General features: G+C 42.6%; 2 protein-coding genes across 5 annotated transcripts; one reads left to right on the top strand and one right to left on the bottom strand.

Annotated features, from left to right (window-relative positions):
* Positions 1–1,031: 1,031 nt before the first annotated feature.
* On the top strand, positions 1,032–12,574 carry map3k19 (mitogen-activated protein kinase kinase kinase 19; the record flags this gene model as incomplete). Its single annotated transcript, XM_083996938.1, has 15 exons — positions 1,032–1,232; positions 1,735–1,929; positions 2,633–2,793; positions 3,069–3,184; positions 4,567–4,730; positions 5,698–5,711; positions 7,515–7,637; positions 7,810–7,964; positions 8,207–8,241; positions 8,342–10,621; positions 11,017–11,121; positions 11,260–11,498; positions 11,670–11,922; positions 12,024–12,232; positions 12,442–12,574. 15 exons carry the CDS (start codon positions 1,032–1,034, stop codon positions 12,572–12,574), a joined length of 4,383 nt encoding a protein of 1,460 aa, XP_083853064.1.
* A 64-nt stretch (positions 12,575–12,638) lies between these two features.
* ccnt2a (cyclin T2a) lies at positions 12,639–23,106 on the bottom strand. Of its 4 annotated transcripts, none has more exons than XM_083996745.1 (10): positions 22,934–23,106; positions 22,216–22,297; positions 21,947–22,075; positions 21,557–21,617; positions 20,883–20,945; positions 20,169–20,214; positions 17,804–17,967; positions 17,497–17,567; positions 15,235–16,534; positions 12,639–15,047 (listed from the first exon to the last, which is right to left on the bottom strand). In XM_083996745.1, exons 1-10 carry the CDS (start codon positions 23,089–23,091, stop codon positions 14,977–14,979), a joined length of 2,145 nt encoding a protein of 714 aa, XP_083852871.1. In that variant the 5' UTR covers positions 23,092–23,106; the 3' UTR covers positions 12,639–14,976. The 4 variants fall into 4 exon arrangements, 3 of the variants coding, with proteins under 3 accessions (XP_083852871.1, XP_083852872.1, XP_083852870.1); XM_083996746.1 differs by lacking the exon at positions 12,639–15,047 and having other exon boundaries at positions 15,085–15,768; positions 15,937–16,534; XM_083996744.1 differs by lacking the exon at positions 12,639–15,047 and having other exon boundaries at positions 15,085–16,534.
* Between the last annotated feature and the right edge of the window lies 1 nt (position 23,107).

Below are 23,107 nucleotides of genomic sequence, written 5' to 3'. Positions count from 1 at the left end.
ACGAGAACAAGGGAGAATTTTTCAAAGACATGAAGAAAGTTAAGAGGAGAATATTTTATGACTGAACAGAGGGAGGACAGGTCGAGGACAATATAAATGGAAGCACTCGATAAGTTTTAGTCAGAATAATAAAAGAAAACAGGATAAAACACTGATATTCTCACTTTCTCTAAAAAAAAGTGTCAGGCAACACACGGCCTGCTGGCATTTTAAAACCGCTGCCTGCCTGTCTGCCTGACTGTCTCCAAGGCAACCAAGTGTAAACGTAGTAGGCAGCAGGAGGTGTGCAGCAAAAACGGAGAAAGGAGAGGAGACAACAGAGTGAAGAGTCTGTTGAGAAGGATCAAAGGTTTGCTGGTCAAAGGAGGTTATAGAGGAGACACACGGTGAATTAGCTGACCGAGGAATGTGAAGAAGAGAAAAGACACGAATGAGATGGTTTCACCACAGTAAGTTCACTTCAAATGATTTCAACAATTTATCAAGATTTATATCTCTGACAGCAAGTAATGAGTTCACAATAATGTCAAGAAATATTATTTAAATCTTCTAAATTGAACTTTCCTCACACTGATTTTATGATATTGCTTTTTAACATGCTGATTTAGATGCTTTTTAGCCATCTTGACTGTTTTCCCATGAATCATTTATATTGTCACACATGCAGACACACACATGATCATGCATACATTCATGTAAATTGCATGTTGATGTCGCTGTAATAGAGTAATTCATTACAGCTCCTGTGGGGTCTCTGTAGGGAGTTCTCTAATTCTCAATAGAGAATTACATCACAGTGATAACATCACACTAATCGTCACACAAACATACAGAGCTCTGCAGACACAGACTTGAAAGCACCTTGTCTCGTATTTCAGTGCAGGGTTTCCAATCGCCTTTCTTCCGCTTCCTCTGCTTTATCGTTTCCATAATAACAAAAAAAAAGGGACAAGTCTGGTGTGACCTCCTGCTCAGACTCTTCGCTATTTTCAGCTTCACTTCACACGGATCTCACTGGAAACCTGTGAACTATGGAGACAAGTGAGAAGACAGAGAAGAGGTGGCAGGATTTTGATGAGATGTTGAGAGGAGAGCAGCAGGATGAAAGTGAGGACGACTTGGCTGTGAGTCTTGGAGAAGAGGTGGACGGCCTGGTGGCCTCTGACACTGAGGAAGAGGAGAAGCAAGGATGCACTCCCCTGATCACTGCCTGTCGTAAAGGCATGACTGAGGTAAGTCATGTTTGTGTTTGTGTGAAAGAGACATAGACAATGATGTCTATTGTTGTACAATCGTGGTTAAAGTTTTGCAGCAGACCCCGCTTCACTCTGTTGTTCAGTGGAAAATTCCTACAGGTGAACATGTTGAGGTTTAGATATGTGTGTGTGTGTGTGTGTGTGTGTTGGGGTTGGGGGGTGGGGCAGTATTGTACTTTTCCTTTCACTAACTTACAATAACAAAGACAATAGTGTGTGTACGTGCATGTGAGAGCCACGTGAGATGAATCTTTCTCTTTACGTAACACCTCTGCGTTCTCTCGGGGAGCCATGTTCAAAACAAGCTGGTGACATACAGGTAACAGGGGATACACTCCCACTGTGATCACCTGTCACATGGTTTCTGTGCTAGCCAAGTAGCATAGACAGCTACAAAATATGAGCAGCACCATAATCAGTTGACTGTTTTCCCTTGGTTTCATTTACCATGTTTCTTCTGTGTGATCTTGTTAAAAAGGTGGTGCAGGGCCTGCTGAAGACTGGGGCTGACGTGACCTTGAGTGATGGCAGCCAGAGGACGGCTCTTCATGTCAGCCCTCCGGCGCTCCAGGGAAAAGTGCTGGGGTGGATGTCGAGGCCTCACCTGCCTCCCCAGGCACAGCTGCTGCAGGCTTCCTGGCAGGGAGACCTGCACTCCCTACAGCAGCTGCTGGTAAAAAAAAACAAAAAACAAAAAACAGACACACACACATGCACAAAAACACACACACTCCCACCCAAATGAGCAAGGACAACAGAGGGAAACAACAAAGTTGTCCTATGTCAAACAGTTGGGAATTCTGTTTATGAGTAATGTTTGTTACTCAACTAGAATGATGAGTCATAAGTCAGTGTTTACATTTATGAATGATAGCTGATTTTTTGAGAAACATAGTCTCTCCTGCTTCCCAGAGAGAACAGTAGAGGATGCTTTACTGGTGGCTGGATCACAATGATGACTATGACTGAATAGTAACGTAATAATGTAATACCATAGTAAACTTCATAAACTAGTTATACATGAAATTACGTTGCAGAATCATAATCAGCACAGGTCAAAAACAAGGCTGACCTGTTTTACTGTGTCCTTGTGTAGTTGGAAATGTGACACTTATTATCACATGCTTTAGAAAACGTAGTGAAATCATTTCTACTTCCAGAGCAATTCTTTCTCCACACTGATGATTCTGGCTTATTATGATTTTTCTTTTTGTGGAAACAATATAAATTTGAGTCAACCACAAACCTCATCATCTATGCATCAAGCTACAGGGGGTTGAAGACGACTTCACTGTTTATGATTTCCACACTATGTGACTCCATACTCACAGTGCTGTAGCGGGCCATGTATTATTCATGTGTGTATTTGCCTTCAGGCCCAGGCAGACAGGATGGATGTGAACCTTCCAAACAGCGACAGTGTGACAGCTCTGATGCTGGCTGTCAGGGACATTGACCTGTTTGAGAGCATAGCGACACCTTTGCCATGGGACCACAGTCCTGTGGAGGTGGTTAAGGAGCTGCTTGGACTCTCAGCGTAAGAAAAACTAAATGTATACACTGACATGTAGGATGCATACACACCTCCAGCAGGTGCCAGCTGGTATTTGATTTGTCTAGTTGTCAATGACACATACAGCTTGAAAGCTGACTTGAAATATTCCAGGTTTACTTAGAGCTCCAAAGAGGTTTGAGGTGCCTTTGGCATAAAGTTAGTTTGCTTAGACTGATTCACCGACATATGTGAACTGTCTTTCAAAGGGAATTCAAAAACTATCTTCTCCACGTCTGTCTTTATGTTTCTTGATTTAGTGATGTGCAGATACGAGACCACAGGGGCTGCACTGCACTCCACTACGCTGCCAACATCAGGAGCCAGGTTAAAGATGAGATCATTCATCAGATGGTTGACGCCCTACGTCAGACAGGTACACACACTACTGTGACTACCACCAGGTCTATCTCTCTGCATAAAGTTTACTAGCCGCTGGTATGTTGGTTTTCTTTTATTTGTCAATGAAACTCTGATGCAGAGTTATTAGATTTGTGCATCTCTTACACATGTTGTGCAGGCAGTGTGTTGCTCTAAGCTGTTAACACAGGTGAAGAAATGAAAACTAAAATGTCGCAAATCAAATGCAACACATCCAGTGTGCTCTTAGCCTTAATTTTATGGTTCTGTTTATGGTTTAGTCTTACAACCCTTGTAGTCTTGTTTTCAGTGAAAAAGCTTCAAAACCCACACTTTCACTTTCTGCTGAAAAAAAAGTTAGCTACTAGCTGGTTAGCACTGGTTAGCACAGTGGAGCATTTAGCTACTCTAGAGAACAACAGATGCTGATGTTTCCTGAATGTTCCTGAATGTGAAGTTTTTTCTACTCCTACATGTGAAAGAAAGAAAAATAAATCTGCTAATGCTGCTTTAAAGTTGTGGGAAATTCAGACCTAAATTCCAACAGCGCATGTGATCTTCCATTGATAAATAAGGATTATTCCATTGTTTGTGAAATAATCTGATTAGAATTACACAGGTAGCTATTTTTACTTTTGTGTGAAATGAAACAAACCTTGTGGAATTACAACTTATTCTTCCATTCAGAATCGCATACAATATACAGCCATGCAGCCCTAATAAATAAGTTTACATGATGATGTCTTTTCTACAATTGCCTGTTCATTCCCAGATTAAAGGTGATGTCAAATGACATTGGCTCATCCCCTTATGACATGAACCTTCCTTTGATTTCTGATTTATTAATCAGCTACTTACTTAAAATGTATTTATTAAACAAAATAAGTATCTAGCGTACACATGTTCACATAAAAATCCCTCTCATGCTTTAAATCCTCCTATATGATTATGTGTAAGAACACACAAATTCTTTGTTTCTCTCTCACATACACACAAACGACATACCAAGTTCATTCATAATCCTGTTTTTCAGAGTAACTTGCACTCAAAGCCTGCACTTATGTGGGCAAGTGTGAGAAGGGTTTGTTTGTGTATGTGTGAGTGACCGGGCTGCTCCGAGCGCTCATGAGTGTGTGGATCAGTTTGTATCAAAGAAGTCGACACAGAAACAAGGTGACTCAGAGAGGGTGGATGCATAGAGACGGAAAACACAGAAGTAAAGGTAAAATAAGTTGTTTTCAGCCTTTTTTTAACAGGTTCTAATCCTTCGTTTTATGTTAACAGGACAACATACAGGGGCGTGGACCCAAACATTCTGCTGTGGGCTCTTCACTACGTTCATGACTGTCAATAAAAGCCCCAAAAGTTTTAAAAATTAATTCTGTCCTCCTCACACAGATGGAGCGTTTGACCAATACTTGTGGCAGGATTCGGACTCAGAGTTTGAAGACTCTGACATAGAGCTGGACATTGAGAGCCTTTATCCTAATCAGTCCGCAGCAACCTCCCCTACGCAGACACACACCCATCAACATCATTTTCTACCGTACAGCCGCACTGGGGTAAGTGATGTCATTCATATCAAGAGATCAAGGCTGCTGCTCCTGTTGGCTCTGAGCTTTGAGAGGTTGTTTGCATCAGTAACAGACTGAACTGAACTGAGAGATGTTACATTGTGCAATCATGAGAAATAAACCAACATGACAGCAACAAAACCCCTATTATTTACTTTCAACAAAGATATAATAGACAGTCTAGAATGGATATAAATAACGCAGTGACAGTATATTTAATATGTATGCTTTTCAAAATATCAATTGAAATATTGAACTGTAGATTTTGTGTATGTGTAAAACCAAGTGGTTTGATACACTCACAGCCCACACTGTGTTATTACATCAACAGACCTAACTAACAGGGTCTGTGTTGTGTTGAAGCACATGTGTCTGAGTGCACACTGCTGCTCTCAAGTAGCCACAGTTAACAAACACACAGGGAGCGGTCCCCGAAAGACAAATATGTGGAAGCAGTAATTAGCTGTTTAGAGTGTGTGTGTGTGTGTGTGTGTGTGTGTGTGTGTGTGTGTGTGTGTGTGTGTGTGTGTGTGTGTGTGTGTGTGTGTGTGTGTGGAGGGGGGGTGCAGTGTGTGGCTGACACTTAACTGCCATGCTGCCACATTGTGGGAGGAAACAGAGAGAGCAGATGGGTAGCAGGAAGGGAAGAGCAGGTGGTTTACAGGGAAAAGCTCCAGTTTCTCAGTCACAGAGACCCACTGACACACTCAGCTGAAGTGTGTGTCGCAGTGGTACAACACTAAACTTTAGACCAAGAGTTACTGAGAATTCATTAAAATCAAACCACTGAAATTATGTGACTTCCCGCAGCCACCGAGAAATATACATCTAACCTAAGGCTTCAGTATGTGCTGGTTTTAACAACTTGGATTCAGTATACTGCAGTACTACTACTGAAGTCTTTTCAGACTGGGACACATATAATGAACAAACTGCTCACTTTTGTTCTCTACAGGAAGTGTCTCCAGGGTGCACTCCTCTATCTGACCATCATAAAGATCTTAGCCAAGGTAAGAGCTCTTCTACTGCACTCCTGCTGTTTTAGTGGTTTTCATGGACTAAGGTGTGAACTGAACTTATTAGATGAAACTGGACGGAACATTTTATTTTCTTTGTTATTAGAGGAAGGTAGATATTACTACAGTACTTTAAAGTACTAAGAAATCAACTTTTTATGGTAGCGTTTTAAAGTGTCAAATGGTCAGCATCACCCCAAACAGGCCTTCAGATCAGATCACCTTCTGAAAGGAGGGCAGTGAGGGGGGGGAGGCGTGACAGGATGGGAGGGGTCTATCTCACACACAAAACGACCTCTCAGCTGAGCTTGCTTGTCTTTTACCTCAGCCTCTGAGTACGGTTGAGATACAGAGAGGACAGCACGTCCACTAAAGGACAGTGCCGCAAGGAGGAAGAGACACATAGGGGACGCAGGGAGCAGACAGAATAAAGATGTGAACACAAGGACGTAGAGACAAGAGTTTTCTAAATCAGTCTAAACATGATCTCAAAATGGCAGCAGAGGTGAGCACCAGGCCCAGAGACAGGTAATTCTGTTGTTTTCTTTATGAGTATGGATTTGTTGTTGTATGGACATGGCTATTTTGTGCGGTATAGTTTCTGTGAGAGGTAGCTGATGTCGGGTTGCTCACTCATGTGTGGTCGTCAAAGGTCATTCTAATGTGAAATGTGGCCATGAAATCCACAAAAACACCACGTGCGCAACCGGATACAGGTGCTACATGAACCTGACAACCTCAGAACAACACCATAGCATCTATGAAGCTGCAGCTTATAAAACTGTCAGGCCTGAAATATGATGTATGTACCTTAGTTTTAAATTGTTTTTTTTCTAACACTGTCACAATATAATGGGTTTAGGATTGTTGGGTGTAACTGCGCGTGTGTGTGTGTGTGTGTGTGTGTGTGTGTGTCTGCAGCAGATAAGGGAATCTCCCCCTGTTTCCAAAACACCATGGAAACACTGAGAGACATCGGACAGTACACAGGGAGAGGAAGCAGGTGGGCTGGATAATATGTCACCATCTCTCTCTCTCTCTCTCTCTCTCTCTCTCTCTCTGTCTCTGTCTCACACACACACAAACACACACACAGACGTGCACTTTTTTGAAAATGTATATGAGCTGTAAGGAAACAATTATTCACAGGCTGATGGCACTTAGATGATAGTATTAACAATGCTGAAACACATCACCATCTGTTCATGCGTAACCTCAACCACAAACATTGAATGCACGTGCGGTTTACACTCCATCCCCCCCAACACACAGCCTCTTGTATACACAGTACACTCTCCCTGGGTTATAGGCAACAGCACGTTTACACCAACAGTAGAGGAGTGTCCTCTCCGGTTACACTCGCAGACCTGAACGCAGGCACCTGTCACTGTGTCCAGAGGACAACCTGTTCTACCCAAACAGGTTCCAAACACAGAAACAGGGGGGAGAGAGGGATTTGGTGAATCGGCCCATTGTCTGTGATGTGGAGCTCTCAGCACTGAAACAAGTCCAAGCTCTCCAAGAAGAATAAAGGTCTTTGAGCTGCTCTCTAATTTCATAGCAACAGCTTCCAGAAAAAGAAAGAAAGATAGAAGGCAAATGAGGCTTTCTGTATAATGTTCAGTTAAGCACAAAGAGACAAAAGTCACTGGCATTTGTCATTTTCTTGAATTAATGAATCTCTCAGCTGACCCCTAACTAACAGTGCCTCCATGGTGCGACTAACCAGCCACTTCTCTGTGTTTTTTTCCCTCAGCAGAGGTTTGTCTTTGCCGAGCCTGGGTGACAACGGCAGGCGCTGGGGCCGTGTAGATGTTGCTCCTTCGTGTGGCTTGCTGAGTACCAGGACCCCCTGTGTCCCTGTAACCCCTAGACACAGGTACACACTGTTCAACAGCCTGCTTATCAGCATCACATAAGGAGAGTTAAAAAATGTGTTTTTATTTCTTGACCTATAAGACCCTGACAACAGAAAATGCAATGTACCGTGTGTGTGACAGACACCAAATCCTTAAAACCCTGATACTACTGAACTCTGATACTACCCACAGGCAGAGGACAAGAAGTGTGGTTGCTGCATGCCCATCCTCCCCCAGCCTGCTGTCTGTTACTGAGCCCAGCCAGCTCAGCCAATCAGCCCCCAGCATCATGGAACCGCTCCTGTGTCCACACACTATGATGCAGGCCAGGGCACACATCCAGAGCCGTATGTATATGGTCATTTTTACAAATAACAAAGCAGTATTACTTTTAGAGCAGAGGATGAGAGGAGATATATAATATAATTCAATTAAATCTTATATGTAATGAATATTCAAAAGGAAACCGTTTTATCCGGTGCATACATAACATGATTCGATATGAATATTCAGTAGTAGGTTTTATGTTTTTAAAATAATATCAGCCAAATTATTAGAGTTTGCTGATGATCTGTATCATTTCATGCAGGACTGGGTTCTCAAGATACAGTAAATGAACAAAAGGTGAGTTTTAATCTCTACTTATTCGTCTTTCCAACAATACATGTTACCTTGCCGGTCACATCCACTGAATTACTGTCCTGACTCTCTGCAGTTCACACAAGGTCACTTGCCAGCTCTGCATCCCCGGACACCAAAGCTCTTGGCACCGCTGACCTGCAGGCCCAGAGACAGTGCAGCTCTGCCAGCACTAAAACACCATGTTCCCCTGAAGCCCATTAGCCAGAGCCCTCTTTGCTCCAGGACCCGGCTGAGGAGAGAAAGGCTGTCCTGGGGCAGCCCTCACACTGGCCCTATGACAACTACTAAGGGTGGCAGTGAGGAGAGTGGGTCCAGCAGCAGCAGCAGCAGCTGCAGCCACAGTTCCATCGATCTGGAGGATGATGAGACAGATATAGAGGAGAGAGTTTCAGAGGATGGCAATCTGAAGTTTGTGGGAAACAGGCTGCAGCATTCAAAGGATGTGGAGGCTACAGAAGCTGATTTAGTTGAGCCGAGAATGCAGAAATGTACAGTTCAGTCAAGAATCAGTCTGATTCCACCAATCCACAGATCAGCACACACTATGACTGGAGAGCCTACCAATCATGAAGGTGTTTCTCTGAACACCGAAAGAGCTATACGCTCTCACTGTGAAGGAAAGGCCACCAGTATGAGATACACAAAAGAGCCTGTTGACAATCGCGCCTTTACAAACTGTAATTATGCAAAACAAGGAGATAGTATGAAACGTGTTAGAGACACTGTGAAGGATGAAATTCCTGCAACGTCATGCTGTAAAGAGGAGAAGGACCGTGAGGGCTGCACTACAGACCCAGAGACTGATGATGCACATGTTATTATATTTGACATGAATGATGACCAAGTGGATGCTATAGCATGTTCCAAGGGCAGTAACAGAAATGAACTGCATGTACAGCAGATGAAGGACACAATGAAAGATCCCTGTGATGAAGCAATCCTTTACAGTGCTGAGGATGCAAAGTTAAATACCAGGTCTGCTGTGGGGAAAACGCAGCTCTTTGCAGCAGCTGTAAACCTTCCACTGTCAGATGTGGATCTCAAGTCAGACAAACAAAAGCTGAAAGCCTTAAACCCTGCCCGGTGCAAGGACGCAAGAACCATGATGAACTGTGGATTAAGAGCAAATAATCAAAGTAACAAGTCAAACTCCTTCAATCCACTAGGTCTTAAAGAACACAGCATACCAAGTCGGACCAAGTCCAAAAGCAATCTGAAGTACTCATCTCTTTCCACACGGCAAGGCAAGGATAAAACCAGGAAAAGCCCTGAGCTAATTATCAGTGGAGAGGCCACAGCCAGTAAAGCAAAATCAAAGCTTAAATCTGTAAAAGGTGCTCATCGAAGCACCGACGCCCCATCACCACGAAAGAAGGTTATTGATCACCCACAGAGCAAAAGAACAAATGAGGACAAGTTGAACAACAGCAGAGCTCAGCCACCAGTGAGGGAGCTGAAGAGCGCCCGGCAGCTGAAGAGACTCAGTGCAGGAGGGGCACCGAGGTCTAAATCTGCTGTAGACTTCATCACCTACAAAGACATGTTTCAGCAGTTGCAGAGCAGGGATGAAGGACCAGCCATCTATGAAATGTTTGCTGGCCCTATCTATGATAACCTTAGGGTTTCCAGCTCCTGTGAAAAAACAAAAGACAGACAAGTGCAGTCTGCACAGACGAGGAAGAAACCACAGCCCCATAAAGGTAAACACAGACCTTTGAAACAACCTCAATGTAAGATGAGGAGAAGCCCAGGGGAGAGCATGGTGTTGTCAGCTAAAAGCAAAGCAAGACTTGTGTCCTCTAGAGCCAAATCCCACCTTACACCTGTATCAAGGAAAGGATATTATAAAACAGACAATGCACCTAAACTGGAAGCCAAGTTAGATCTCTCTGAGGATGGTCATAACAGAGCTCAGGAAAAGGCTGAGAACAATATCTTGTCTACCATAGATGAGGCTCTTTCTACACTTGGGTCTGAAACATTAAAAGCAGATGAAAAAACGCTGATTATGACCATGAATATGCAAGAAATCGGGAATTCATCAATACGAAACCTGAACAGACCAATTCCTGAGCCCGTGTTACCTCAAGCCTCCCAACAGCCAAAGATCAACACATGGACATCCTCCAGCAGCAGCAGCAGCAGCAGCCGTTCTGTTATATCACCAGTTTACCAGAAGTTCCTAGATGAGGTGGGAGATGGACCGCTCACAGATGACCTCCTGCAGTGTCTGGCTGAAGAGTTGATTTCACTGGATGAGAGGGATGTATCCATAGGCCCGTGTCCTGAAAACCAGGAACTGAGCGAAAAGGAATCCAAAAGAGAAGAAGACCCTGTATCAGGAACAAATGTGTTATCTGAGGTAAACTTGTTAATATCGTTAGTAGATGGAAAAATGCTGTTGTCTTTTTTTAAAGAAGAAAAATGAGCAGTCTTTATTACATTAATAAATAGCCATAAATTACTTGTTACTGCCCATATAAAGACACATGATGATCTTTTATACAACCACACATTGATGTTATTTTACCAAATCACAAATGTGAGGTTCAGCCCAATCCAGCCCTTACAAAAAAGATTTAGTCTATTTATACATACGACTATGATGTTCATGTGTAGCCTACTAATCTACCCAAACTGACAAAATATTCAAAAACCAGAATCATTCTCCATACTCCCCCCCAAAAAAACTGCTAACATGCCAGAAACCATTGCTCAGTCAGTTTGCTAACCTTAATTCTGTGTGATTTATTGCAGGTTATTTCAGCAGACAGTGCAGCTCTCCTTGGCTCTGGGCTGGCTGTGGATGACATCATTTCATGGACAAAGGGTGAAGTGCTTGGCAGGGGCGCCTATGGGACAGTACGTCTGCTAGTATCACAAATTATCAAAAATATTGTGTCCCTGTAACACCAACTTATCAAATAGCAAGGATTGCTTTGCAAGTGTTTTAGCGGAAAAATGTTCAACTAATTCTTGATAATGCTGCTGCCTCACCAGGTGTACTGTGGCCTGACCAGTCAGGGCCAGCTGGTAGCTGTGAAGCAGGTCAATCTGGACATCTCTGACTCCGACACTGCAAAGAGGGAGTACGGTCGTCTGCAAGGGGAAGTGGAACTGCTGAAAACCTTAAGACACTCTAACATTGTAGGCTTCCTGGGGACGTCGCTTTATCAGCATGTGGTTTCTATCTTCATGGAGTACATCCCAGGAGGATCCATTGCTAGCATTCTTCACAGGTAGCCTAAGGTTGATCTTAAAGAAACTTAGTATTCACCCACATGAAGTATCTATCAAAACAAAGAGATTTAGGAAGGCCTTGTTTATGACTAAACATTACTGCCAGACTGTTGAAGAAATGTTCTTTGCTAATACTGTCCATACAAATCCGTCCCCTTTGCTGTCCTCAGGTTTGGTCCTCTTCCAGAGCGAGTCCTGGCTCTGTACACCCATCAAATCCTGGAAGGGGTGGCCTTCCTCCACCTGAACAGGGTGATTCATCGTGACTTGAAAGGAAATAATGTCATGCTGATGCCCACTGGTGTCATCAAGCTGATAGACTTTGGCTGTGCACGACGTCTTAGTTGTCTGACCCACACTGCAAGCAACAGTATAGACCTGCTGAAGTCTGTCCATGGAACACCTTACTGGATGGCACCAGAGGTAGATATGTAGCTCTTTTAGGTGGTCTTTCTGGATTGTTTAAGCTCTACGTGTTTATTGACTTCTAAACTATTCTGACCTTTGTCATCTCCACATTTTAGGTCATCAACGATACAGGATATGGCAGGAAGTCAGATATATGGAGTGTAGGTTGCACAGTGTTCGAGATGGCCACAGGGAAACCACCTCTAGCACACATGGATAAGATGGCTGCCTTGTTCTACATTGGAGCTCAGAGAGGGTTGATGCCCTCCTTACCAGAGGGATTTTCAGATAATGCCAAGGATTTTGTAAAAATCTGCTTTACAAGGTGAGACCATGTATCCTTGTTGCATTTTTTTTTCTTCTTTCATGACATCACTCACTTCCCCTTTAAAACTATGTTGAATTTTCAAGTTTGAGATTGTGTTATCGCGAGAAATAGAAACAAAAAAAAAGTTAATTAAAAAAAATTCCCTACTATTTACAGACATTTGCAATTTTTTTCTCTGGTGTTCAGTTGTTTTCTCTCCACTCCAGTGACCAGAGACTACGGCCATCTGCAGACCAGCTTCTGAAGCATCCATTCATCCCCAAAATTGAGCATGAAGTGGATTCTAGGGAAACACAGAAAACAAGTTGTGGTGCTCACCCAGGTGGGCGTTGTGGCTAACAAGGAGTTGCACTTAAACAGAAGAGTTATTGAGTTCAAGGGGACATTTATTTATTTAATTTAGATTGGCATATTAAACACATGGTATTCTTTTGTGACCCTTTGTGGACCTGTCATCTACACCCCTTAATCCAACAGTAATGTTGAAGTGTAGGAGCACAAAGACACTTGCCATGTGTCCCTGACCTTTAAGGACAATACAATAAAGGGTGAAAATGGAGTCATACGTTTTTTTAAGGTGAATTTGAAATAGAAGCACTTTTATAGATTTCACTTGGTACATTAATATTAGTGTCTGATGCTGCATGTTTGTTACTGTGCATTTTCTATAGCAATCTTAAAAATGTGCCAATCTTGTACATACCATACATTTATACAGTGAAACTCTAGATCTCTACTAGTATAATTAATTTAAGTTTTTACAAAGTGTCAAATCCGTATTGCAGTGTATATTGTCATCTCGACAGCCTTCATGTTTCAGTAATGATTAAGTGAACTACCACTTCCTGTTAACTTTCCTATGGTGACTTTAAGAAGAAATCAGTGTGTAAAAAGAACTTTTCATGACAAACTACTATGCAGGGTATCTCCATATCTTCAATCCACAAATCAATGGAATTACTTTTTTTAATCTTATAGTCTAGCGACATGCAAATACAGTATGTGTAATAAATCAACAACCAGAATTTATATCATGACAGGATAGTGGAAACTTTGACGTTTATTTGTAATATTGAAATGAAAAGAAAAAAAGAGGATGTAACGAGTGGCTTATGCTCATTTTGTCCACAACTGCTGTTCGCCCAAATGAGGATACAAACAATCCAGCCTCAGACTTATTAATTTTGTACACTGTAGCAATGAATAACCCAGTCAAGAACAGAGAAGACTGGGTCATGTCAAAATTTTTGAATAGTTTAATGTATGAAACTAATATAGATGTGTCTGGACAGTTACATGGATGTAAATATAAATTCAACCAACTGGATGAGGATGTTGGTGAGAAAATCTATCAAGCTCATCCACATTACAAATACTTTAGGTTTCCAACATATGCAGCAGGTCATCTTGCATACGGCCAGTTAGTCACTGTTCTGACAACTGTTACTGGAATGGAAAGAGCCAACGACTGTGTTTTTTTTCTCCTGAATAGTACCCTGTTCATGACAGATTGAATGGTACATTTCCCTTTTAAGGGCTGACATCTAAAGGGCTACATCTTTATGTCATGAAATTATGCTTGACATACTTCAAATAAAAAGGGTTATGTAAACTTTAATAGCAAACTACTTCTGTTCTTGTCTGTTGTTTTTTTTTCTTTTTTGAGAGAAAACCTTTGGCATTCAGCTTAAGGTCTACTTAGAGGTCCAAAAAATATTTTTTGGTACAAATTGCATCGCTTTGATGTTGATTATTAGGTGTTGAATGTGCCTGTGTTGAGGGCATCAACTGACATTCCCTGTGATGGAAAAGCACAGTACAGCACCCTCTGTAGGAAGGCTGTAAGAAGCACACGCCACCGGAATGCTGCAGTCATCCAGCCGATGATGCCCAAACGGTAGATCAACAAAATAAAAGTCTTTTATAGGTATTATAGTTATCCTGTTATACTTACAAGCAGCTCCAAACCTGAGTAGTCATGGTATAGCTTTTTTTTCTTTAAACATACAAAAACGTATGTACATTTATCTCCACTTCCTGTAAACAGTAAGTAAGTGCTCTCCTTTTAAATCCCTTTGATGATTGATACATGCAAATCATACGCACAGTACTTAAGTATAAAAAGAAATCAAGACAAGAACATAATTGAGGAGATGAAACTTTACACCTAAAAAAAAAAATTGCATCCATCAACAGTACTAAATGGAATGCCAGCAAACATAACTTGATCTCATCTCCAGCTGGCCACTGGCTTCCTCCATACAACTGCAGACATGTGATTCAATTAAATTATTTGTAGTACTTGTAATACTTCTGTTTCTCCATATGGAGATCTCAAATGTAGGGAAGGACTTCCCTCCCGATGGAAACACACACTCAACCCCTCCCCAACACACTCACACCCAACTTTTGCACATTCCTAGACCCATCTGAGGAGGGAGGAAAACCAAGCAGCAATTCAACACTAACAGAAAAACAGGACTTTGCATTACAGCCCAGAGATGTGACAGTCAGGAAGCATAATTTTTCATCTGTCTACTCTCTCAGAAATTGAGAAGTCCAACAATACTTTTCATGTTTTGGAGATACGTTTTTCTGCCTTTCAGTAAAGGGTTTATCATCACATAAAGAGTTATTTTTCTAGGGCACTTGACAAGGAGGTGAGCATAGTCTTCAAAGTCTCAACTGTGGGTAGTTTGATGCCATTTCCATGTGCTGGCCATAGCTGCAGAGTGGTGGACTCAGTGTCTCTGCTCCCCCACTTCATGTGGCGATTCGCTAGGAGGGTACTGCTGAGAGGTCCGCAGCCCACCTGGGTGTGACAGAGGGGGAGGGGGGGGGGGGGGGGAGAAACACGAATAAGGAAGAGGAGGAGAAGGAGGAGGAGAAAGGGGTGGGGTGGGGGGGGAGTTAGCCAAAGAGCTGCAAGCCAGATGAGACACACTGCAGTACAGGAGAGGAGCAAAGGGGAGAAAAGGGGGAAGAAAAAGATGAAGTACCTGCAGCACCAGTGCCACTCTTGGAGATTTTGCTCAGTTTGGAGCAAGAAGTGGCAGATGAGGAGGGAGGGTGGTGGTTGTGGCTGGCCTCTGGGTACACCCTCTTGCGTGAAGCGGATGAAGACAAAGAGGTGGATCCGGGAGGAGCAAGCGGTGTCCCTTCCATGCCGACCAGTCCTGGGGTAACCCGTAGCAGGCCTCCCCCGCCACCTGGGCCCTCGGGACCTCCTCGCCCATTCCCACTGTGTGTGTGAGGGTGACTGTGCTTGTGATGGCGATGGAGGTTGTGCTCCGCCCCACGGTGTTTCTCCTTCACCAGCGGGCTGGAATGTTTACTCTTGTTGTTGGTGGTCGCCATGCCTTCATCTGATGAGCTGTGGCAGTCTGATGACGAAACTTTTATCTTCATCTTGAGTTCGTCTTTGCTGGGTCCACTTTTATCCAGCTGGGAGCTGCCGCCAGACCCAGGAACAGCGAGGCGGAGTTTGAGTGAGCTTTTGTCCCGTTTGTCACTGTGATGACGTCTGTCTTGCCCTGAAGTTGAGGAGGAAGGGACTTTAATTTTCATAGGGGAGGGGGTGGTGCTGCCACCACCATGGGACGTTTGGTGGGGCTGTGAATGTTTTCTATGGTCTACTTGGCTCATAGATGACGGTGCATAGGTAGAAGAGGAGGAAGATGTCATTTCACAGTCCAGTATACCTCCATGCTGTTCCTGTCGGCGTTTCTGCCCAGGGACAGCCAGCTCCGCAGCATGTTTCTCCCTGTATTTGTCCAGAGACAGCTTCTGAGCTGGAGACGGTTGTGGTGGAGGAGGCTGAGCTGGTGGAGGGTATGCAGGTTGAGGTGGTTGTTGATGCTTACCCATTCCACTACCTCCTTTTTGTTCCTGTTTGACAGGGATGAAATCTATTGTTTTCTCAGTCCTGTACATTGGTTGATGCTGAAGCAAAGAGGAAGCGGAGGTCTGCAAGGACAGTGTCTGCTCTTGGAGAGGGATGCTGAGGGGTTCCTGTTTTATACAGGTGGAAGGGTACCCTGCTTGGCTCTGTTTGGCCTGGGGCCACTCGCTGTGGCTAGCAGGATTGTATGTGCCAGCCATGGAGTCCAGAGTCAAAGGTGCACCTCCAGACTGGCCGGGCATGGACATTGTGAAGGCAGCGCCTGCTTTGGAAAAGCTTGGGTTGGAGGAGATGCCAGCAAGTGAGGCATCACCTTGGTCTTGGAGCATGGACGGCCCAGCGAAGGAATTATCCAACTGGGAGCTCTCAGTCTTAGGCTTTTTGGCAGCTTGTGTTGCCTAGAGGGCAGAGAAAGATTTGTGAGATTGTGCAGTTTACTTTTTAGTCAGAGTGAGTATTACAAATGTTCAATGTAGTAGGCTTTCTCTTGTATCTGTAACTAGTTTTAATGTGAAATTGCCACCACTGTTGCCAAGCAGTTCTTTCCCAAGCTGGGTCGGACTATAACAAACTGGGCAGTCCTTTTTGCACTTTGGCATGCAAGCTTTTGCTTGTCTTAAAGACGTGTTGAAATGGCTATCGGAGTGCCATTCAGTTCCTTGTGATGATGTGTTTCTGGTAAAACCTGCAGATAGGGAGGCACATATCCCGAGTACTGATTGCCATCTACAGTAGCCAATCGCATCGAAGGTACATAAGGCACCGCCCTTGGGATTGTTAGTAGCTACACTCTTCACCTGCTGTTGTGGAGGACTTCTCCCTAACTTCATCTCCCCCCTTCGGGGAGGATGAAACAGGGGTAAAAATAAAATGATGAAACCAATGGGAATGCTTTTGGATTGAAACTGTATCGGTGTGTTGCAGACGCAGGATTAACCCTGCGACGTGAACAGTATCGGCGCATACTCACAAACTAGTTTGTTACAACATTGAGGCTGTGATGGTGACCAGCAGGGTTTAGTTTAGTGGAGGGATGTAACGTTTCAATTAATTGTGATTGGAAAATGTCTAACTGTAGGACTCGTCATCAAACATTTGAAAGTCTTTTACAGGAGGAGTGAATACTTTGACACACATTTCGTACATATCAACAGATAATAACACATTCAACCTGGAGATACAGGTTTTAAGTTAGGAAAATACATTCTTTTCATCAATCAATCAAATTGTATTTATACCTTTCAAAGCAAATAAATGTCATTCAAAGTGCTTTACATTTTGATTGAAAAAGTATATAAGACATGAACAAGAAGAATGGCATGGTTCATGAGGCCTTTGAAAGACTAATAATATGTCCTACCCTCCAGTTACGTATCCTCTTTAATCGGCTGGGTGTCTTCTCCAGAATCTGCAGGAACTCATGGGTCAACTCTGCAATTACAAGACACAAATGTTTTCTGCTGCTAAACAAAGAAAAACGACCACCTCTTCTCTCATTTAGACACTCGTGAAATTTGACCAATTATATAAAAACCTGGTACGTGCTTAAAAATCTCAAATTACAGACATCCTAACTGTACTACTTAACACAATATATTGCATCTATATTGTCATCTATATCAATGCAATTCATTATAGCAAAGGAAAAGACTTGGATTGCACCTCACCATCAAGCAGCTCAAGTGTAACAGAGCTGTCCACGTACTCCCACCAGTGTTTCCCATCAGTGGAAACTGGGATCTCCCAGTTAGACCACTTACATGCCAGGTGGATGCACACACAGGCGATCACCGTGGGCTTGTACTGGAGGCAGAAGGTAGTGAGGTGCAGACTGTATAGTGTGTGAAGGTATGAACAAGTGACGAGTGTATGCAGTGCAAGTAAGACAGTGAATAATTCACATGTGAGGGCATAGGTTATGGAAATAGGTTGGTTTCAACCAGGTGTGGTCAGGATCGGTCCAACATGTGGAGAAAAGAGAAAAAAACACAAGAGGGAGCAAACAACATTAATTTACTGGTGGCATGACATGGGCCATTATTTGAGTATGTTGATACATTACATTTTGTCTGATAATGTAACAACTTCTCTCAACAGACTTCAGTAACAACACAGGTAACATCCAATATCTTCATAAAATTCAGGTGATGTAAGAGGACATAAAGCCCAGGGCTCAAAAGCGAGAGGTGAACTGTGTCACGAGACAATGATTTCTGTTTTGAGGAAACATCAGCTGATTTGAATGTTGGGACATCAAAACAAAAGTAAGGCGGCGAGTTTGGGGCCATGTGTAGTAGCTAAGTGTAGTGTGTCCATTGTGAAACACACTGAACCCTGAGGCCACCCATGTGACAGTTGCATAATTGTACAGTGAACTGACAAGGGGCCATTCCTACAGGCCTCTCTGTGTGGGTCTCTCTCTCTCTCTCCGACTGTGTTCAAAGGGATACTTCTAGTGAGTCCACAAATCAACTAATACAATTTAACAGCACTGCTGCTTCAACTGAAGGCCTTTCTTAAATATCACAGCTAACTGACCTGTAACTCAGAGTTAGGAAATGTATACATTCTACAATAATAGAATAGCAAGAGAACAGTAATACACATATTGATCATAAACAGACAGTACAACAAATGCATATCACAGTCAAGGTAACAAATAGAGATAGACAAGTGGCTACCATCCAAGTACTCACAGCTAAAATATATACACTCCTGCACTACACATTTCAAAACTCCAAAAGTTTTTGTTTTTTTTCTTCTTTTTATCAACACAAGTTCACTTTTGTTGAACCAGATAAATCACATGAACAACCATTAAGGCTGCTTTTCAGGTCTCTTGAGCCATGAGCCCTAAAATTACGTTAAGTGTTGATGAATTGAGGAATTTTAAAGAAAACCTAGTCCATGTTATAGCTAGGTTCAGTATGAGCCATGACGTCATGGTGAAGTCAACTGCGGCAATTAAAATGGATTTGGTAAAAGCTGGATGGTAACCTTTTGTGGTGAGACAAGTACAATGTCTGGAGTCTGGTCTGCCAACGTATGGTGGCCTAAGATATTAGTTACAGCCAACATTTACTAACATCTGGCTGTTCAAAGCGCCTTTCACTAATTTATACACTGAAAATCCTGTCAAAGTGAAATGTTTGCTTTCAAAACTACGGTAAGTTCAAAATAAATCAATAAATTAAGAAAAGTGCCTAAAGCTCTGACTCCATTCACAGCATCCAGACATTGTCAAGTGTAGTAGTTGAAACTTCAATAACATTAATACCAGTTCCTTTCCACTACTGCCTCCTTTGAGCAAACCCTTTAAGGACCCAGTTTTTGTATTGGTAGATATGTCGAGAAAGACGTTTGTGCCAACTTAATCATTCATGAATTTTGATGAACACGAGAGTTACTCAATGGTTTTGTTTTACATATTGTATATATATTGCAGGTCCTTAATGGGTCACATAACATTTTCTTGTCACATCTTTTAATTAAGCTCATGTAGAGAAAAAATGTGGTAGAACAAGAAAAAAAGACAAGCAAATTTTGCATAGGTTGAAAATATCTGAGGAGATAATGCATTTTGAACAAATGGGTATGAAAAAGAAAATTTTAAAAATGAATTTGCGGTACTTACCGGAAGGACCTCTACGAGAAATGTTTACATCTGTGAAATCTTTAGCTGCTATTCAGGCTACCAAAGTGTCTTTCTCTTTTAGAATTATGCACTTTTTCGCAACCGAACAAACATGTGGGTTTCAAGCGCACCACTACACTTCACATCTTGCATTCAACCCATCTGTGCCAACACATGGTCCCTTGTACAATACACCGCACTGCAACTGGGGCCGGTAACGCTACAAGCCGCCCTGTCCCACTTCCTTAGCACGAGGGAGGGGAGCTGAGGGAGAGGAGGCAAGCGTCCCAACAACCGCCAGCGCAAGTAGGGCCCGTTGGACACTGAAAGGGTACCCTGCATTACAGGAAGCTATGGTGTGCAGTCAAAGTGCAACAAAGGAGGGGCAGGATAACAACCTGTTGGTAGCCATGAAATAGGAAGTCTGTGCCAGATCCTTGCTTGCTGTAAGAGACAAAGAGAAGAGCAGAAAGACAGTGGGAAAAAATGATTACCATTTATGCAAAGAAGAGCATTTTCTTATCATTAGGACAGAACTGAACGTTTGCCTGAAAACAACACTTGGCACTAACCTGTTCCTACATTTTGGAAATTTACAGTGAGCTTGATGATTTTCTATTGATTTAATCTGAAGAAAACGGTGGAAGATATTCCAATACGATGAATTAATTGCTTTGAGTGTTGCTGTATGACGATAAAATTATGTTCTCATTTTACAAATTACCAATCAGGCAAATTATTCACAAAGCCAATGAAAAGAACAATGTTCAAGGCAGACATTTTTTCAACGTACAGGTTATTATTAGTATGTGAAGGATAAACTATCAGAATTTATTTTGTTTAAGTTTATGATGATCTAATAGGGGAACTGAAATGGCACATCTTCCCCACACTAAGGTCAGTGAAATACAGTCTTTCACCTGGCCCAATAAACATCAGTACATTTTGCCATGTCACACAATGAACTCAAGAGGTCATCAAAAGTAAAAAAGAACAAGGTGTGTGGTTATGTAACCATTAAATCAGCAAGGTTTTCACCCCCCTCCCCACCCATATCTTAGGTGGGACAAACAAGACCAGAGGGCACAAAGAGCAAAGAAGGAAGCCTCTACCTCGCACTAGCTGGGAACATTTCACCACATCAGTGTGTGGGTGATCAATAGTAATTTCAAAGCCTGGAACAAAATACATGACAGGTGAGTTCAACACAAACACAGTTGGGAGGTGACATGTCATTTAATAATGAAACAAACAGATTAAGCGCTCATTTTAAAGTATGTTTATTCAGACTATGATTTATGTTTTATTGATATTTGATGTATGAATATTGGAACTTGATGGCCAATTGATTTATATATTCAAGTTATTATTAACTTGGGTCCAACCTCTTTCACTTTGGATGAAATCTCTTATCAATAGATAAGCATAAATAGCTGTAGCCATAAAATAAAGTGTCGTACAGCAGCAAAGTGAAGATAAGATCATTCAAAACAATTCCTCAATGAATGTTCTAAAGCCTCGTTAATAGCAGCGTCCACGAGTAATGTCAGCATTCACAATGACATGTCACCTTTACATGATTTATTGAAAATACGTATGACACATATTTGACATGATACCCATAAGTAGCTGATACATTTCACTTAACAGGCTGTGAAGAACAAAAAAATCAGTGATCATTAGCACTACTCCCTTACTGATAATGACAAGCCAATGAAAATGATTATGAAAAACAAAAGTGCTCGCTCTCTCGCTCAAGTCATCCACTCCAGTCACCACTACTTACCCAGGGTCTGCAGCACTATGGATTCAAGTATCACCAGCTCTTGAGCTTGCTGGAGGTATGCCTGAAGTTTGATAGACAATCATTACAACACAATTGTAATGAGTCTATTAATCTATCCCTCTAAAAACTGATTTAAAATGGCCAAAACTCCAAACAGAGAGGCTTGTTTTACTTTCAATGTAAATGTAGTTAGGTGCAGATGTTTCTTGCACACCAACAGCAGGCCAGATGTTTTAAAACATGACCCTTCATACAGGGTGAACGCATGTGGCACAGCCAGCTTAACTGTACACAGGGAAACCATGACCACTGAGAGAACTGGAAAGACAGATGTGGAGAGGGGGAAAAAAAACACTCAACCATTCAATACACAGAGCTTCCCAAACTTACATTACTTTTTGTGTCTAGAGGTGGTTCTTGGGGATTTAGGCAAGCATGTGCAACTTTGATCACATGTTCGAGTTTCCGAGGTTGCTCCTCCACTTTTGCGGCCAAGAATAAGGTAGTTGGAGATATTATCTGTATGAAAGCATCAAGATATTTTAAGCCAAACCCAAAACTAACGTTACTACAAGCAGTAGCAGATGCCATGCATGTCACAGGCTACATAACAAGGTTACAGCTGGAGGATGAGTGGTATTAAGAAACATCATACTTACATTTCTATGGAATTTGGTGAAGGAATGGTGCATATAAAATCTATGCATGTAAACAATGGCTGTATTTATTGTTAATTGGGAGCTGGAGAGAGGAGTCAAGGATAACTCTGGGATGGATTTCATTAATGTACGAGCATTTCACCTTCTTTATGTGCAGACAAGCCAGGACACACATTAATGTGCGCGACTTAACGGCACCTAACCATTTTAAATTAGTGAATTAACAAGTGAGCCAACGACACTATGCAGCAGGTGACTTAGCTTAATGCTAATCATTCTAGTGCTACATCAAAAAATAACCACAACGTGCCACATAAAAACTACCGGTACATACTATGTTTACTGATCTAATTAAGAACATGGTTATTTGATGACCAAAGCTATATCGAGTAGATATTTAGAGGGCAGGTGATTAGCAACAGCTGCAAACTAGTGCCGGCCTGTCAGACGTCAACCCTGCGCTAGCATGTTAGCTAATGCTAGGCTACGTTAGCGCACAGCTAAACGTACAACCGCCACATCAAGATTTCCTGGGACGGTTTCTTTGAAAAACATAATTTCAACTATTGCAAAAACGCAGAAAACACAACACGCAGGCGGCAGAGCCTCTAAACCCCCCCACGTCGGTTTTAAACCGAGTTAACGTAACGGGCCCGCTCGGTTAGCGCCATGTCTGCTCCGGTCCGGTCGACTGGTAAGTTTGTTTACAAAAGGATACACGTTGAGTCTCTGGCCCATGTCTTGGATCAGATTCGCCGCCTGCTGTCGGTAGGAGAGCTCCCGATCTGGTTCCACTCCACATCGGCGGGACGGCGTGGTTTCAAGCTGATCCCGGGTGAAATACCACTTCGACGAAGACCCTCGGCACGCCGCCATTGCTCTCCAACGTTCA

Source organism: Trachurus trachurus, assembly GCF_905171665.1.
Source record: "Trachurus trachurus genome assembly, chromosome: 21".
NCBI lineage: Eukaryota > Metazoa > Chordata > Actinopteri > Carangiformes > Carangidae > Trachurus > Trachurus trachurus.
Note: the sequence above shows the minus strand (reverse complement) of the source record. Positions and strands in the feature narration are given on the sequence as shown.

Coding starts and splice junctions, on each gene's coding strand:
- ccnt2a (XM_083996744.1), bottom strand. CDS start 23,091: ATGGCGGCGTGCCGAGGGTCTTCGTCGAAGTGGTATTTCACCCGGGAT. Junction 22,076..22,215: donor TCACCAAATTCCATAGAAAT/GTAAGTATGATG, acceptor GCTTTCATACAG/ATAATATCTCCAACTACCTT. Junction 17,568..17,803: donor TACACTTGAGCTGCTTGATG/GTGAGGTGCAAT, acceptor TTGTAATTGCAG/AGTTGACCCATGAGTTCCTG.